Source organism: Electrophorus electricus, chromosome 20 (genome assembly GCF_041902795.1).
Source record: "Electrophorus electricus isolate QZ-2024a chromosome 20, ASM4190279v1, whole genome shotgun sequence".
In the NCBI taxonomy this organism is placed as follows: domain Eukaryota; kingdom Metazoa; phylum Chordata; class Actinopteri; order Gymnotiformes; family Gymnotidae; genus Electrophorus; species Electrophorus electricus.
In genome coordinates this window covers 1,064,192-1,079,751 of record NC_137516.1, presented here as the reverse complement: position 1 = coordinate 1,079,751, position 15,560 = coordinate 1,064,192, and the positions used below count along the sequence as shown (strand labels likewise).

At 47.6% G+C, this 15,560-nt stretch overlaps 3 protein-coding genes and 1 long non-coding RNA gene across 4 annotated transcripts; all 4 read left to right on the top strand.

The window, feature by feature from the left end:
• Window positions 1-812: 812 nt before the first annotated feature.
• On the top strand, window positions 813-2,793 carry LOC145652690 (alpha-2-macroglobulin-like). Its single transcript, XM_081703810.1, has 7 exons — window positions 813-886; window positions 1,267-1,450; window positions 1,764-1,920; window positions 2,053-2,105; window positions 2,233-2,253; window positions 2,383-2,551; window positions 2,705-2,793. Exons 1-7 carry the CDS (start codon window positions 813-815, stop codon window positions 2,791-2,793), a joined length of 747 nt encoding a protein of 248 aa, XP_081559936.1.
• Window positions 2,794-2,879: 86 nt separating this feature from the next.
• LOC145652619 (uncharacterized) lies at window positions 2,880-3,706 on the top strand. The gene is made up of 3 exons (XR_014118893.1): window positions 2,880-3,000; window positions 3,389-3,503; window positions 3,642-3,706. It is a non-coding gene; the product is annotated as an uncharacterized LOC145652619 (long non-coding RNA).
• A 1,900-nt stretch (window positions 3,707-5,606) lies between these two features.
• Window positions 5,607-10,940, top strand: LOC145652618 (alpha-2-macroglobulin-like protein 1). The gene is made up of 20 exons (XM_081703551.1): window positions 5,607-5,718; window positions 5,794-5,869; window positions 5,944-6,073; window positions 6,156-6,381; window positions 6,589-6,715; window positions 6,994-7,115; window positions 7,461-7,512; window positions 7,592-7,672; window positions 7,764-7,940; window positions 8,073-8,154; window positions 8,288-8,444; window positions 8,523-8,597; window positions 8,673-8,835; window positions 9,005-9,198; window positions 9,589-9,804; window positions 9,892-10,010; window positions 10,105-10,213; window positions 10,285-10,347; window positions 10,474-10,579; window positions 10,743-10,940. Exons 1-20 carry the CDS (start codon window positions 5,626-5,628, stop codon window positions 10,787-10,789), a joined length of 2,415 nt encoding a protein of 804 aa, XP_081559677.1. The 5' UTR covers window positions 5,607-5,625; the 3' UTR covers window positions 10,790-10,940.
• A 1,236-nt stretch (window positions 10,941-12,176) lies between these two features.
• LOC145652648 (uncharacterized) lies at window positions 12,177-14,703 on the top strand. The gene is made up of 3 exons (XM_081703611.1): window positions 12,177-12,259; window positions 12,337-12,392; window positions 12,488-14,703. Exons 1-3 carry the CDS (start codon window positions 12,243-12,245, stop codon window positions 13,534-13,536), a joined length of 1,122 nt encoding a protein of 373 aa, XP_081559737.1. The 5' UTR covers window positions 12,177-12,242; the 3' UTR covers window positions 13,537-14,703.
• The last annotated feature ends 857 nt before the right edge of the window (window positions 14,704-15,560 follow it).

The following is a 15,560-nucleotide window of genomic DNA, read 5'->3' as shown; positions in this document are numbered from 1 at the left end:
ACACACAAACTGACAAAACAATCTGCAAAATAATCACTTTCTCTAGTTTTGTATGTGTTTGAGTAAAAAGAACAATTCTAACGGCCAACAGATACATTTAGCTGACACTTTTATCCAAAGCAACTTACAATTATGACTGAGTACAGCTTGAGCAATGGCGAGTTAAGGGCCTTGCTCAGGGGCCCAACAGAGGCAATTTGGCAGTGAACCAGCAATGTTCCATTTACAAGTAACCTCGACCACTGAGCTACTGCTATCAAACATTATCACATAGAACATTTATAACAAAAGAACAAAAAAAGATAATGTTTTCAGACCTTGACTAAAACAAATTCATTCATTTTTAAAAAACACAATACTACTGTTTTGACTCAGAAATAGTTCAGAAATCAACATGTGGTGAAACGACTCGTTTCATCGAAGCCTTCGTGCATATTAGTATGCGCTCCACCCGTCTCGCACATTGCTCGTTAAACCGATTTGGTTTAGGAGATCGCCTCATCAGTACCTCATTAAATAGATTTGGTTTAGTAGATAGCCTAATCAGTACCTCGTTGAGTAGATTTGGGTTTTTTGTCATTGAATGACAACATTGAGGAGAAATTCAGTCGTGGATAGGCTGTGAGAGTGACGCTAAATGCTCCAACCCAATTAACTCAAACTTTGACCGAACTGATAGGTTATTTGATAAGTGGCGCAGTAGCTAGGGCAGGGCTCAAAGACTTTTCCCCCGTGAAGGGGAGGGGCTTATTATTTATAGCATGAGCTCCCAGGCGGTCTGATTGTCTGGTGGTGGTGGAGTTGCGGTCAGGATGCAGCTCTCTGTGGTGTTTGCCACTGTGCTTCTGCTCCTCCACAGGGCTGTTGCCTTTTTCTCTAATGACACGTATGAGTGTTTATTCTTTCTCTCATATCTGTGTTTGTTACATTTGTGGTAGTATTTGTTGGTTTAAAGTAAGCTGTAGGTCTCTAAATTTGTCTGTATTATTTATAGGATTGCCTATTTGTTTACTTTGGGCCAACATGATGGATTAAAATGCATGCCACAAAAACAAAACAAAAACCCCCCCCAATTCTCAGTTTTGCTGTATTTTTCACTTGTGCCAGGTTTCATGAGTAATTGGATGATGACAATAATACAGATATTATGCAAGTTGCTATACAAAAATTGGAGGCCTATTTAATGGTTTCCATGGACGGGCAGTGTGGATTTAGGTCTTTCTAATCAACCGTATGTCAACTGGTTTTATCTCTGTTCCCCTTCAGGATTTACCTGTTGACTGCCAATTCCCAGCCTGTAGGGGGCAGTACTGAGACACTGTGTGTCCATGTCCACACCGCCCAAAAAAGCTTATTGTTACATGTGACTCTGGAACACGGGCAAACCAGCAAGACTCTTCTGAGCCAGACTGTTGTAAGCCAAGACCACTACCAGTGTGTTTCCTTTAAGGTCCGTACCCTCACTGTCTACAACATATTAAAGCCACAAAGAAACTGGTTTTTATCAAGCAGAGCCCCATGTGAAAATGGAGCCTTTACTAGAAAGGTCTTTTGACTTGGCTTGTGTCCCAATTTTATCCCAGTTTACATCTCTCATTCCTTTTGTAGTTTTGGTCTGTTTTTTGAACATGTTCTCTGTGTAAGTTGCTTGTACAAGCACACATGTGGGTGATTGAGGAATATCAGAGACCCTCTGTATCTGCACATCAGATTAGAAGAGGTTTTCTGGGTTCACTTTGCTAGTTTCTTTCTTCATTAAACAGGTTCCTGCTGTAAGCATAGATACAGAAGCATCCATTGTCTTTGAGGTAAAAGGGAAAACTACATTCCTAAATGGGACAACAAAGATCCTCATAAAACCTCCTGCTCAGCTGACCATCATTGCAACAGACAAACCCTTGTACAAACCAGGACAGACAGGTATTGTTGGTGGTTTTGGACTGGGGTTTCCTAAAGGAGGTGCAGGGGGAACTCGACAGCCATGGATCTAAACCGGTCTCTTTCTGAGTGTTTGGAGGGTCAGCAGTATTGATGCTGTCTTTCTCTCTACAGTGAAAATCCGGATAGTGTCTCTGGATTCCAACTTCCTCACCTACAATGGGATGGTAAGGGAGTGAAATGTGCAGTTTTTCAAGTTGTTCCATAAAATAAAAGGACTGTTGCAGCAGTGTATGCCACTGATGTGAAGTGTGTGTCTATCTCTCTCTTTCTCTCTCTCTCTCTCTCTCTCAGTTCTCAACAGTGGAGCTGCAGGTATGAAGTGTGCAATATGCATCATCACTCTGTATGTATTTACTGATTCTGGAACTGTGTCCTGGTTGCTATGGAAATTCTTTGCTCATAGTATATTTGAGGATCATTGCATGCTGCTGCTGTCTGTAGGACCCCAACTCCAACCGTATTGGTCAGTGGCTGAACATGTCCACATCCAGCGGCTTCCTGGATCTGTCGTATCCCGTAAGCCCCGAGGCTGCAGAGGGATTCTATGTCATCACTGCCTGGAATGAGGGGAATGAACCAATCACGCAAGACTTTGAAATCAAGAAATATGGTCAGGCGCAGCACGGTTTTCAGTTGGGATTTAATGATCAGTGTTTGGGACAGTATGTTTAACTTGTCTTGAGGGGCTCATCTTAAGAATTCTTTAATGAAGTAAGGCAAAGGTTTGATGTGGGTTTAATATTTTGAAACCCCTCCCCCATAGTGCTGCCAAAGTTTGAAGTAACCATAGAGCTTCCTCCAGTCATAACCGTTCTGGACACTAAGGTCACGCTCAAAGTGTGTGCAAAGTAAGAGCCATTTAAACCTTGAGACTGAACCACCTGGCGCAACATTATGTATTCCTTACTCCACAACCTCCACCCTGGCTGTAGGTATACTTATGGGAAACCAGTGATGGGGTCTGCGACTGCCGTGGTCTGCCGCAGAAGTTACGGATACTGGTGGTTTGCGCCAGGCCCTGCACAGCTCCCAGACATCTGTAGAACTTTTACCATGAAGGTTGGTCCACTTGGTCACCTGTTCCTGCAGATGGTATTGAGAAGCTTCTAAGAAACGTCTAGTCATTTAACCTTCATTGTTTTTAAAGAGACTTTTGCCACCAAAAAGTAGCAAATCGTACAAAAGAAAGGAAAGCTCCCTTCATAAGTATTGAGACTTCCTCAGATTGCTTTGTAGTCCTCAAGTGAAGCAGTTTATGCCCCATGGAGGTGGCCATGTGTTAAAATGGGTTTAGTACAGAAGCTGAGACTTCTAGGTATAATGTGAAGAATCATTGGCGAAATTTCATATGAGGGAAAAGGTACCTGAACGATCTGTTTGGGTATTTTCTTGGGCAGTAATTGTTCTACAGTGTTTCTGAACTCTGTCTGGTCCATATTTACTCTAGACTGACAGGACAGGCTGCGGGTCCTACATCGTTGACCTGAGTGACTTTGCACTGAATGATACACGATATGAAGACATTATTAATGTTGATGCTGAACTGGAGGAATATGGGACAGGTGAGGTTTTCCCACTCTCTGACCCCTTAATGGCTTTAAAAATAAGTGACTGAATATTTGAAAAGGTTTTCTTTACTTGCAAAATGGTCCAAGTGAATGCAGACATTTGTTTGAAAGAGGTGTGTGTTTCAACCACAGGAGTGGTCCTGTCGGGGTCTGGAAGCTCTACTGTTACAAGTGACATCGTCACTCTCACCTTTGTGGACGCTCCGGACACGTTCAGGCTTGGGTTGACCTACAAAGGAAAGGTAATTACTGGTCCTTTTTTTTAATGGTTTGCAATACCTGGCGTGAACTGTGTGCTGTTTAGGGGTCAACATGTAGCACAAGTTTCAGACAGTTGGTTTGGTGGGGGGTGTTTTTTAAATCCGTCTTAGATTAAAGCCACTGGTCCAGACTCCGCTCCTATGAAGAATGAATCGGTGTATCTGGTTGTGAATTATGCTGGGAACAAAAACGCAAGCTGGAAGTTGGTTACCGATGGCAACGGTGTCGCCCCCTTCTCCTTAGACACGCGTTCATGGGGTTCACAATCCGTCTCTCTTGAGGTCTGTGAAGTCCGCCTTTTGTTGGAAAGGGTTCTTGTAAGTGTTACAAGCATAATCAATGTCTTGCCTTGTCTGACCCTTCTAAATGTGTCCCTTTTCTTTCTCCTCATAATAGGCCCAATATCTTGAGGAAAAGAAACCACTTGGAAATATGGCCAACATGAGAACACCAAACTACCTCTTTGCTTACCTGTTGGTTCAGCCCTTCTACTCCCAAAGCAGAAGTTTCCTGGCACTGCAGCGCCCGCTGGAGGTGTTCAGGTGTAATGGACATGCTACAGCACTGGTTCAGTACATCATACAGGGCAATGCACTGGAACCAACCCAACTCTCCCTAGATTTCTTCTACATGGTACGATCTACTGTCAGGTCACCATTTGCAAACTTGCAGCATATTGGTCTCCAGAAATCTGATTTTAACTTGGACTCCCGCCCCCCAATTTCTTGTCCTGTTGGACATGCTGTTTTGGAAGGCGTTTGTGAACACAATCTCCGTTGGGTGTGCAGGTGATGTCCCGGGGCAGGATGGTGCAGACAGGAAGCATCTCTGTGGCTGTACAACCAGAGAGAGGTCCATGCACACTTGCACTGTAGCCACAACACGGCCTCATCCTGTTGAAATGGATGTAGAGCTCAATTGTAACTGTTGGATGTGCACACCTGATTCTTCCGTTTTGATTTGAAAGATGACGAAACAAAAGGGCTCAAGTTGGGCCTGGGAAACTCTGGAGGGCTCTGAAGCTCCAGGACTGATGCCCTTTCTGCTCTAGGTGCTGTGTTCTAACTGTCCTGTGTGTGTGTAACAGAGAACCGAGGAGGAGTGGTGGTGCCCCTCCAGGATGTGCGTGCTCTGTCTCCGCTCGTCCAGGTAGTGGTGTACGCCATGCTCCCGAGAGGGGAGGTGGTAGCCGACAGCATGGACTTCCCCGTTGAACTGTGTCTGGCTAACGAGGTCAGAATGTCACAATGTTCTAGTGGTCTTGTGAAGTAAAATGTTGCCGTGGCTGGTCTCCACTTCATAAGAAGCTGTATCCATTTACAGTGTAGCTTGAGGTTCTCACTAGTCTCTCATGGTCTCCCAGGTGTCTCTGAATTTCTCTTCTCCTGTGGAGCTGCCCGGGAGTTCTGTGGAGTTGATGCTGAAGGCTCGCCCAGGCTCGCTGTGCTCCGTGAGGGCCATCGATCGGAGCCTGTCGCTGCTCAGCCCGGACAAGGAGCTCAGCGTTGAATCTGTACGTTCATACCGAAGCCCTAAAGCTCCAGGGTGCTCAGGTCTGTTCCAGCTGAGCCACCCACCTGCAGAGCTCTGATCCAACACTTGTGCAGATGTTCTCCAGAACCCGCATTAACCTGATCAGGGTTGAACTCCAATTCAGCAGCAGCCCACCAATACTTGGATCAAATGCTTTCTCTTGCTCGGCTCATATTTTGCACAGTTGTGCAGCTGTTAAACGCTCATCGAGTCCTATGGCTGACTCTCGCATCTCATGTCATCCTAGGTCTTTAAGCTGCTCCCTGTCTACAAGTTGTCTGGATACCCAGATGGCACTGAAGACTTCTACCCTTGCTCTGAGATGCCACCTCGCCTGCCAAAGCCTCTATTAAATGCAAGACTCGCCTTCCCTGGTCCATACAATGGGAACGTTGATGTGTACCATGTCTTCAAAGTAAGAAATAGTTTTGGCACCCAGGGTTTGTAGTTGATATATGCTGTTGTTTGAAACACTGTTCCCTTTTCTCAGGATGCTGGAATCAAGACCATTACCAATGTTGACCTAAGAAAGCCCTTTGACTGCAGGACTTTGTGGAAATTTGGCTGTAAGTGGCATGAAGTCCTTTTGAGTGAAGAAATGCATATTGTATCCGATATTGAAGAAATATTCTCTCAACAGTTGAAAACGTAGCCTTTGCCAAAGAACTTCCTGTAGGCTCTGGTGAGACTCCCTCAGACCAAAACCCACCAGCCGCCACGGTCCGCAGATACTTCCCAGAGACTTGGATCTGGGACCTTGTTTATGTGGGGTGGGTACACTGGGCTGTGGCTCAAACCTGTTGCCACCAAATGCAGTGGCCTCGTCTGACCAGTTTTCCTTCTCCTCACCAGGACGTCTGGGTTTACTAGGGTCAACGAGACCGTCCCAGACACCATCACCACGTGGGAGGGAGGCGCATTTTGTACATCTCCGGTCGGGTTTGGCGTGGCCCCAAAAGTCGACCTCACGGCCTTCCAGCCTTTCTTCGTGAGCCTGACCCTGCCCTACTCCATCGTCCGTGGAGAGGTGTTCACGCTCAAGGCCACAGTCTTCAACTACCTCCCCTCCTGCATCATGGTAAGTGGTCCCAGTGTCTCCATCCCCCTATGGGACAGAGGAGCTGATTATCCCCACGGTAATTCCTACTTGACTGTTCACTGAGCAGTGAGTCCCCACTTATGGCTCGTGTGTGGAGGTTTTGTGCTGGAAGTACCTGTGAGCCACATGGAATGCAGGGGCAGTTGTACAGTGCTGGGCTCTGACGCACTGCATGTGTGTTTAAAGGTACAAGTGATGCTGGCATCCTCAAATCAGTTCTCAGTCCAACCCTGCAAGAGCTGCATTTACACACACTGCCTCTGTGCTGACGACGGCTGGACCTTCACGTGGGTCGTCACGCCCTCCGTGTTGGGTAAGTCTGACGTCAGCTGAAATTGGAAGACTGGACATGTATTTTTATCCACATATTTAAGAAGCGGATTGGAATGTGGAATTGCTGAGGTTGGCGGCAACAGCTGTCTAGCAGTAATGCTCTTCATTTGTGTTCCACTATTGCAGCCTTCTCAGAAGGCACATTCCAACTTGCAAAAATGTGTTGAGTAGCGTTACTGCTCTTTCTGGATGTACAATTATGCATTTCATTAAGTAGCTTGACGTTTCCAATGCCCAATTTGGGGGGGTGTATTGTAGGTGAGGTGGTCTTCACAGTGACTGCAGAAGCAGTACAGACATCTGCACTGTGTGGGAATCGGGTGACCGGTGTGCCGGAGAAAGGACGTATGGACACGGTGGTTCAGACCCTGCTGGTGGAGGTGAGTTCCATTGGGGTCTCCTCCACCCTGAAGAGCCCCAGTAACCACAACTCCCCTTACTGGAGTCTGCCAGTAGCTGTACGCTTCTGAGCATTTGAACACTGCTGGAACGATATGAATACCAAACTTGGTTGGGTGGCTATTCTCCTCAGTCGGATGGGTGTGTGTGTGTGTGTGTGTGTATATCTTGCACACCAAACCCCCCTTTTTTTTTTTGTGTGGTTCCAGGTAGTCTGTACTGTGATGGGTGGGGTTGTTCACTGTTAACTTGACAGAAGGATACTGAGCAGACTAAAGGGTTTTGTTCTGGTGGTTCTGACTGCATACTACTTCTTCCTCTGACAGGCAGAGGGCACCAAACAATCCAACGCTTACAATGAGCTCCTCTGTCCTGCAGGTCTGTAGTCCAACAATGTTCTCACTTGGGTTGGTGAGTGAGATGATGTCTCTCTGATGGCCCTTTTCCCATCCTCTAGGTGTTGTGGAGAGAAATGTTACACTGAAGTTGCCTAAAGTGATTGTGCAGGGTTCCCCCACTGCCTTTGTCTCTGTGCTGGGTGAGGACACTTGCAGCTACACACCCATTCATTTGGAATTGAACAAGGTCTTGCGTATGGACACGCACAATTCTGGTGACTCTCTCTGCAGGAGATCTGATGGGCCATGCGCTGCAGAACCTGGACAACCTGCTGGCCATGCCGTACGGCTGCGGTGAACAGAACATGCTGCTCTTTGCCCCCGACATCTTCATCCTGGGGTACTTGGAGAGCAGCGGCCAGCTGACGCCCGCCATCAGGAGCAAAGCCACCTCCTTCCTGCTGAGTGGTGAGGGCACACACCAGTGGCTCCCAGACTGTGTGCAGGATACCTGGGGGGGTGGTTTGATTTTCTGCAGTTTATTCTGGACCTTTTGGCAGCATGAGCCGAGCAGCCTGTTTCTCCCCATGACTGATGCAGGCTACCAGAGAGAGCTGACCTACAAGCATGAGGATGGATCGTACAGTGCCTTTGGGACCTCCGACAACTCGGGCAACACCTGGTCAGTCTCGCACAAACCAGATGGTTCCTGTACAGCTCTCAAATGACACCAGACCCCTGGCCGTGTTATGGATGGCTCTTATTGAAATGAATGAATATAAAAATCAGAAGCTCCCTGGTGTCTGTGTACTCAGGCTCACTGCGTTCGTGATGAAGTCTTTCGAAAGCGCAAAGCAATACATCTTTATCGATCAGACGGTCATCGATCAGGCCAAGACTTGGCTGGGCAACAAGCAGCAGCTAAACGGCTGTTTTGCCTCAGTGGGCAACCTCATCCATGTGGACATGCAGGTCAGGACTCTGCAGTGCAGCAGATGTGTGGTGCAGCACTCCTGTGAGCCGGCTGGCTGACTTTGCGCTCTTACCCAGGGTGGAGTGAACGATGAGGTGACCCTCTCGGCGTACGTCACAGCTGCTCTACTGGAGTTGGGCACCCAGAGGACAGTGAGTGCTCCCCTTCCTCAAACGGTTCCCTCTAGTAGTCTGTGTGAACATGCCTTACTGTGTTTGCCATGGTAGGACCCCATGGTTTCCAAGGGTTTGGACTGCCTGAGGAACATCTCTGCACAGGTGAACTCCACCTATGCCATCGCCCTCCTCTCCTACACCTTCACACTAGCTGGAGACCAGGTGATGAGAGGAACCCTGCTCTCCCGCCTGAACCAGCGAGCCGTAGTGACAGGTCAGACTTGCCCAATTTGACCTTCACTGGATGTTGGTATCTGGCTGAGAACTGGCGTGTTTTGGAGGCTGCATGTGTCCATAAATACAGAGCAATTATGGTGATGGTTGGCTGGTATTTACCGGAGAATCTTGGCCGAGTGGGCTCGGTGCTTTTCTGTCTCCTTCAGTGGATGGGCGGCACTGGGGCAGTGGACGTGTTGGGACGGTGACGGACTCTCTGGACGTGGAGACGACCTCCTACGTGCTCTTGGCTGTGCTCTCTGGACCCCTGCTGCCCCAGTTTGAGCTGGGCTACAGTGCCAGCATCGTCCGCTGGCTGGGCCAGCAGCAGAACGCCTTTGGCGGTTTCGCGTCTACGCAGGTAGTGCCCCCCCTTCGCACCGCCAGCTCAAATATTGTCACTTTGTAGCCCGGCGTGAGTATGATCTTTGGCTCTGCTAATAGTTGGCTCGCTTGATTCAGTTTCTCGAGATGTTTACACCTCAACAGCCACCTTTTAATTCTTGCGGATGCTCTTATCCAGAGCGCCATAGCCACCGCTGCCCTGAGCACGTGTGTAAGGTACTTGACTTGTAATTGGCTAAATGTGCTTTCATTTCCTCATGGGATGCATCCTAGCCAGTACAGTAGGTTGGAGCAAGATACCAATGAACGCGAATACTCTAGTCCTTCTTGTTTGTTGGATGACATCAGTGTAAAACCATACCCTAGAAGAAATGCCTCCTGTTTTGAATCCCTTTTCTCTGCCCAGGACACTGTAGTGGCTCTTCAGGCTCTGGCAAAATACAGCACTGCCACCTACAGTACAACAGGCACCATTGCGGTGACTGTGACGTCACCCCTCGGCTCGAAGACCCAGTTCACGGTGAACCAGAGCAACAGACTGCTGTACCAGCAGATCCAGCTGCAGGAAGTGACTGGGGTGTACAACGTCAGGGCATCAGGCCAAGGCTGTGTGTTTGTGCAGGTCAGTCTGGTGCCCCTTGGTGTAGAGATGCTTGAAGAGCTTCTTGGGTGTAAAAATGACTCTGGGGTACTTGTATTTCTCCTCCAGTTCACCCAGCACTACAACATCCCGCCTCCCAATGACTTCTCCTCCTTCAGTATCGCGGTCAACACAAGCTCAAACTGCAGTGCCCCAAACCTGTCTGTGGGGGTCACTGTGACTGTCAGGTGAGCTCTACTAGAGCACAAGAGGAAAGGATGGCTTTGGATGTATAAAGTCTGTCCATGTAACCCTGTGACTTTGCTTTAATTCACCTTTCAGGTATAACGGTAACAGGACTGAGACGGACATGGTGGTCATCGAGGTCAAGCTGCTGTCTGGCTTCAGTCTGGTTGAGGGGTCACTGATGCCAGTAGCTGGCTCTACAGAGGTAACTTTGACCTCACTGAAAATACCCATCATGCATTAGCTGGTCTGCTCACAAAGAACCTGTGTCTACAGGTGAAAGGCACTGTAAAACGCGTGGATCCAACGGAGAGAAACGTAGTCATCTACCTGAACGGGGTAAGAACAGGCTTTCGCCAGATCAACTTGCTTGTAAGATGAACAGTGTGTGTCGGAGGCCACTGTTACCATGGTGTTTGTCCCATCATTTTGTATGGTGACTGCATCGGTCTCCCTTTTCCCCAGCTGAAGAAGGGAGAGACCAAGACCTACACTCTGGTTATCCAGCAGGACATAGCAGTGCAGAACCTGAAGCCAGCTGTGGTGAAGATCTACGACTACTACCAGCCCAGTAAGAACCAGTCCTGTTATCTTCCGAAACCGTCATGGAAGATGAGGGAGAGGGTTGGATAGAAATGACCAATATGCAATTAAGGACAAGGATCATATGAACTGAATTCGAATGTCCGCCTGTGTAGTATGAATAAGAACCGGTTTTCCTTTCTCTCCTGTAGGTGATGTGGCCGTTACACAATACACGTCTCCATGTAACGAACGGTAGACCACGTGCCCTGCTGCCTGCACTAATGTTGGCCATGTTGTACTGCATTGTACCAGGAGAATCTGTCCCTTTACCTGAAGTGTAAATCGGCTCTAATGCTACTGGGTGACTGTTGTGTAATTACTCGGTTGTATTGAAATAAATTCTCTTGTGCAGTGTACAAATGCCTTGGTGGGGGGTTTTTGTGGTCTTCACCAGTGTTCCCTCATCTGCCTGAGCGCTCTTGTTACTGGATCACTGCTCAGCATAACTTGCCATTCAGAGCAAGACTAGTCATAAATTGAACATTGGTGGGGAGGGTCACAGGGAATTCACTCTCTCATGAGGAGAGAATTGAGGGACAAAGTATACTAATGCTCAGAAATCTATGGATTTGTAAGAAGACGAGTCCAGATATTGTGACCAGGTACACTTGGGTGTGCATCAAGGACCTCCACTTCTGTCCTGTTCCATCTACTAATCTCCTTCTCAGTGGTTTAGTTGACACTAAAGCCATTTATCATACAGGTACAGCTACACAGGATATATGAATATACAATAAATTAAACCTGCTGCTACTCTACATGTTCACATGCATCACTACAATGACTGACTGACGCATTAGACTTCATGTGGGATTTCTAATGTAACTAAATATCAAAACAATGTTCACCATCATATCCAACTAACATTGTTGGATTCTGCATGGACCACCACAAACTCGGAACTGTACAGTACATCATCCCCCCCCCCCCCCCCCACCAGATCTCTATCAGGTCCTGTAAAATACACAGTGCACTTCTACGTGTTTATCTCTCTTTAAAGTGAGGAGACGCGTCCACGCTGTGTCTGTTTAAAGGGAGTAAACATGTTCATTTGACATTGATAAGGTCAGTGTAATACATTTTCATGGAAAGGCAAAATACAATTTTATCTGAAAAGGATGTCAGGACATTTTGAGAATCAACCTCCATGTTAGAATTTTAATCCTAATTGAGTCTGAAAGATGCTTTTGTATTCCTCACAACTCCAGCCTACATCTAAACTTCAAGGTATAAAAGGAATAGCAATGGCTCCAAACAAAAATAAAGTGTGAAATGGATATTTGCTGGATTTGAATGTTTGACAAACAAACAGCCAAACTCAATTCCATCCATGTGAGAAGGAAACAAACAAACCAGAAATGAACATTAAGGCCTGTACAATTAATGCAGCCTCTGGGACTACAGCAATATTACTGATATGCTTACTATATCTCCAAGTATTTCTAGCTCTTGTTACTCGCTCGTAGGTTCCTTTAATTGGTTAGGTAACAGCTGTAAAGAGTTTGAACTGGTGATTCTTATCAGCTAACTTTAATGAGAGGCTTAAAAGGAATGCAGACAGGAAGGGAGCTTGTGTCTGTCTGCTTCTCTCAGGGAGAAGGGTTGGTGTATGAAGCTGGGTATTGGGGTGTCCCCTGTCTAGTGGCACAATGTGGTGGCGCAGAAGGTAGTCGTGTGGTGTTACCTTGTGCATGTTTAAGACTGCAGATTATTTTCGTGTTTAAATTTCCTTTTGTCTTGTAGGCTTTGGTTACTCCTCCCTGTTGTATTTCTGCTGAGAGATGCAGAGGGGCTTGGTGGTAAGAAAGTGTTCAGATCAAGCTACAGCTAGTGATGCTTTGTGTCCATGTTCAGGAATTTAAGCAATCTCTCTGCTCTGTTCATCCCCTTGAAGTGTGGAACAAAAGATCTGCACCACACTGGTATGGTGTAGCGACATCAGCTTCTGTGGCTCAGCCCCAAGAAGTCGACTACCTACCTTATCTGACCAAGATGGAGGGCTCTCCTTCCAGTGTTGCATCCAAGCAAAGTAGCTCTGTGTTTCCTCGGCAAGGCCCGGAACCCGGTCAGACTCCGGGTGGATGGTCAAGGAGTGCTTCCAGAAGTCAAATGGATTCAAGTGCTCAGACTGCAAGTGGCTCTGCTGGGTATTACCAGTCTGTGTTCCAAGGTGGCCAGCAACTTCCTAGACTTGTAACCCAACCCCAACTGCAGGACTCTTCTGGTAGTGGTGAAACTCAGTTTCAGGGGCAGAGTGCTAATCGTGCCCTTGGCACCCCCCAGACTTCCAGTAGCCTTTTTCAACAAGGTGTCTGGCATCAGGGGTCTGCTGGCAGCTTGGACTCTGTATCCAGTGCTCAAGGTTTCCCGAGTCAGTATACTGGTTCAAGGACGCACGCTGTGTCTGTTCAATCTGCTCCCACCCATCAGGGAGACTACAGGGCCCCATCCTCAGGCCACCCAACATGCCATCCTTCGAAGAAGCTCCAACCTCCTCATGTTCCCTTCCCTCAATCTCAAAGCTACACACAGCTGAAATCCAGACTCTTTTCTTTGGCTAGCCACAGCGCCAGCGGGAGTTCAGGTGTAACCACTACTGGCCGACAGCCGGTCAAGGATGCGCAACAACGTGGGGCCGTTCCTTCTCGGGTTTCGAGTAGATGGCAGACGTGGAGACGGCAGACTGGCAGTGATGTTCCACAAAAAAGCAGTTACTATGCGTTTCTGCCAGCCCAGAGTGCAAGTTCTGGCTTGGGCTCCACCAGCCAACAGGGAGCTGGTTATGCTACACAAAAAAGCAGCAGTTATTATGGACTTGGGCCTGTGCAGGGTGCAAGCATGTGGCAGTCCTCTAGCCAGCAGTCTGGCAGACATGCTCCACAAACGAGCACCTACTATGGACCTTTTGTATTCCATGGGTGCAGGCACATGGCAGCCATCTAGCCCTGACCAGCCTTCAGTACAGACTGCCCAGACCCAGCTGGAGGGTTCGAGTGTGAGTTCTTGTGTGACCTCAACTAGCGGACAGCCAGTCAAAGATGAAGCACACGGAAGCTCTCATGGGACTGTTCCTTCTCGGGTTGCAAGTAGATGGCAGACATCAAGCCAACAATTTGCATCCCAGACTGGCCAGTCCCAGATGCAAGGCTCCAGTGTGAGTTCGAATGTCTTTACTAGCCAACAGTCTGCCAGTGGTGCTGCACAACAAGGCAGCCCCCATGGGTCCCCCCCCCATTGTCCGGTTGGGAGCACAGGGCAGACATTGAGCCAGCAGACTGCATTGCACACTGATCAGTCCCAGAAGGGGGTCCCAAATCCTCCCCAAACTGGATCCCACATTGTAACCTTCAACCAATACAACCCAGCAAGTCAGACCCCATCCAGCATGTATGGGTTGTCCAAAGGGCATCTTGGCACTTGCTCTAGTGGCTGGGGACAGAATGCTGTGATGCAGGCAGGTGTAAGCCAACCAGCATCTGCTGTGGATTTTAATGTGGACCAGCAATCCTCTGACGTGCACTTATCCTACACTGGTTCCCCATCAAGTGTGTCCAGTGGTTCAACCAGCTACAGCTTCACTCAGGACTTGCCTGGTCACTCCTACTACCATCACAGTAAACCCCAATTGCTTCCTACCCAGTTCAGTGGGATGGTCAAGCACTAGGGCTCAGGCTAATGCTGTTCAGCAAAAATGATGCTGAACCTGTTCTTGGTTCTTTTCAAAATAATCCTGCTTTCTTAAATAAAATGTGTTGCCAACACTGCTGTCTCTGCTTGGTTTCTGTTCAACAATGGTGTGTAAAATGTGAAGGGAACACTAGCCAAACAGACTCTGCAGTGCGTTTGGCCTTTGCTCTATGTATACATTTAGGTGGTGGTTGTGGCACTTGTTGAACTAGGACAACGCTGTAGTGGTTGGCAACACCTGTAGAAGGCTTTTGTTGTTCTTTGTGTGTTTGTTTCTCCTCTATACTGAGACTGGTTCATCACATGTTCACAATCTATTGTCTTGCAACTCTGGTCTACAGATCCCCTAGACTCGACGGTCTCACTTATTCCCAATGTTCAGCACAGACTGGTGGTAGCAGGGGGCTGGAATTGCTATCAGCTGTTCACCTTTGTGTTTTCAAATTCTCCTCCCAAGAGCCTTGTTCCCTATGGGGGGGGGGGGGGACGGACCTCACCTTTTGTCTGTTCTGTGGTCATTAAAACTCTCAAACCTGATCTGATATTTCTTCAGATTCATGTGTGTGCGTGTGTGTGTGTACTATCATTAATGTTGTGTTCTCTGCTAGTTTTGAGTACAAATCACTAAACTAAAATAGGCTTTCCTTACTGTTCAATAGAGGTAAGTGGACTGTAGAGCAAGGCAGGTCCTAAGGCGTGATTTGTCCTCCTTTGAAGTGTCCGTCAGACCACTGGAATGTTAGTGGTGATATTGAACAATGCAACACATCAGGCTCATTCACACACCAGCATTTTCACTGGTACATTAATATACGGACTCAGGCTTGTACATTACAGGCAGCTGGCTGTGCATTTGAGGTATGGAGAATGAAGAGTGACGTATGGTCTGGAACAGAAAAACATTCCAATAATCATTGCCTCTTTATGAATACTAGGCACTCGTCTACAGTAATACATTCAGTTCATTTCCTGTACAATATGAATATACCGTACTGAGGTGGTCCAACAGCGCTCTCTAGGGGGGAAGCACTAGTGCTCCTCTATTATTACATGCGAGGTTCTAGAACGAGCTGGACGTAGAGCTGAACACTTCTACGCCAACTAACACGTCATATATATCGCGCACATCCCAACTAGCACTTCACTCCACACTAGTATGGCTTTACAACATTGCTAGTGAGAAGTGACGTGATTAGTGCAGAATAATAACAGTGTAGAATTAGCAACTCAGTAGGCTCCCGTAACGGGTTTACAACAGTCAGTTCTCAGTAATAAGTGAA

Bases quoted from the DNA above. Each gene is read 5' to 3' on its own strand.
- LOC145652690 (XM_081703810.1), top strand. From the start codon at position 813: ATGCAGCTCTCTGTGGTGTTTGCCACTGTGCTTCTGCTCCTCCACAGG. The intron at 1,921-2,052 runs GTATTGTTGGTG...TTCTCTCTACAG, and splicing joins GTACAAACCAGGACAGACAG to TGAAAATCCGGATAGTGTCT. The intron at 2,254-2,382 runs GTATGAAGTGTG...TGCTGTCTGTAG, and splicing joins TCTCAACAGTGGAGCTGCAG to GACCCCAACTCCAACCGTAT.
- LOC145652618 (XM_081703551.1), top strand. From the start codon at position 5,626: ATGCCACCTCGCCTGCCAAAGCCTCTATTAAATGCAAGACTCGCCTTC. The intron at 7,673-7,763 runs GTGAGGACACTT...CTCTCTCTGCAG, and splicing joins TGCCTTTGTCTCTGTGCTGG to GAGATCTGATGGGCCATGCG. The intron at 10,011-10,104 runs GTGAGCTCTACT...TTCACCTTTCAG, and splicing joins GGGGTCACTGTGACTGTCAG to GTATAACGGTAACAGGACTG.
- LOC145652648 (XM_081703611.1), top strand. The intron at 12,393-12,487 runs GTAAGAAAGTGT...ATCCCCTTGAAG, and splicing joins AGATGCAGAGGGGCTTGGTG to TGTGGAACAAAAGATCTGCA.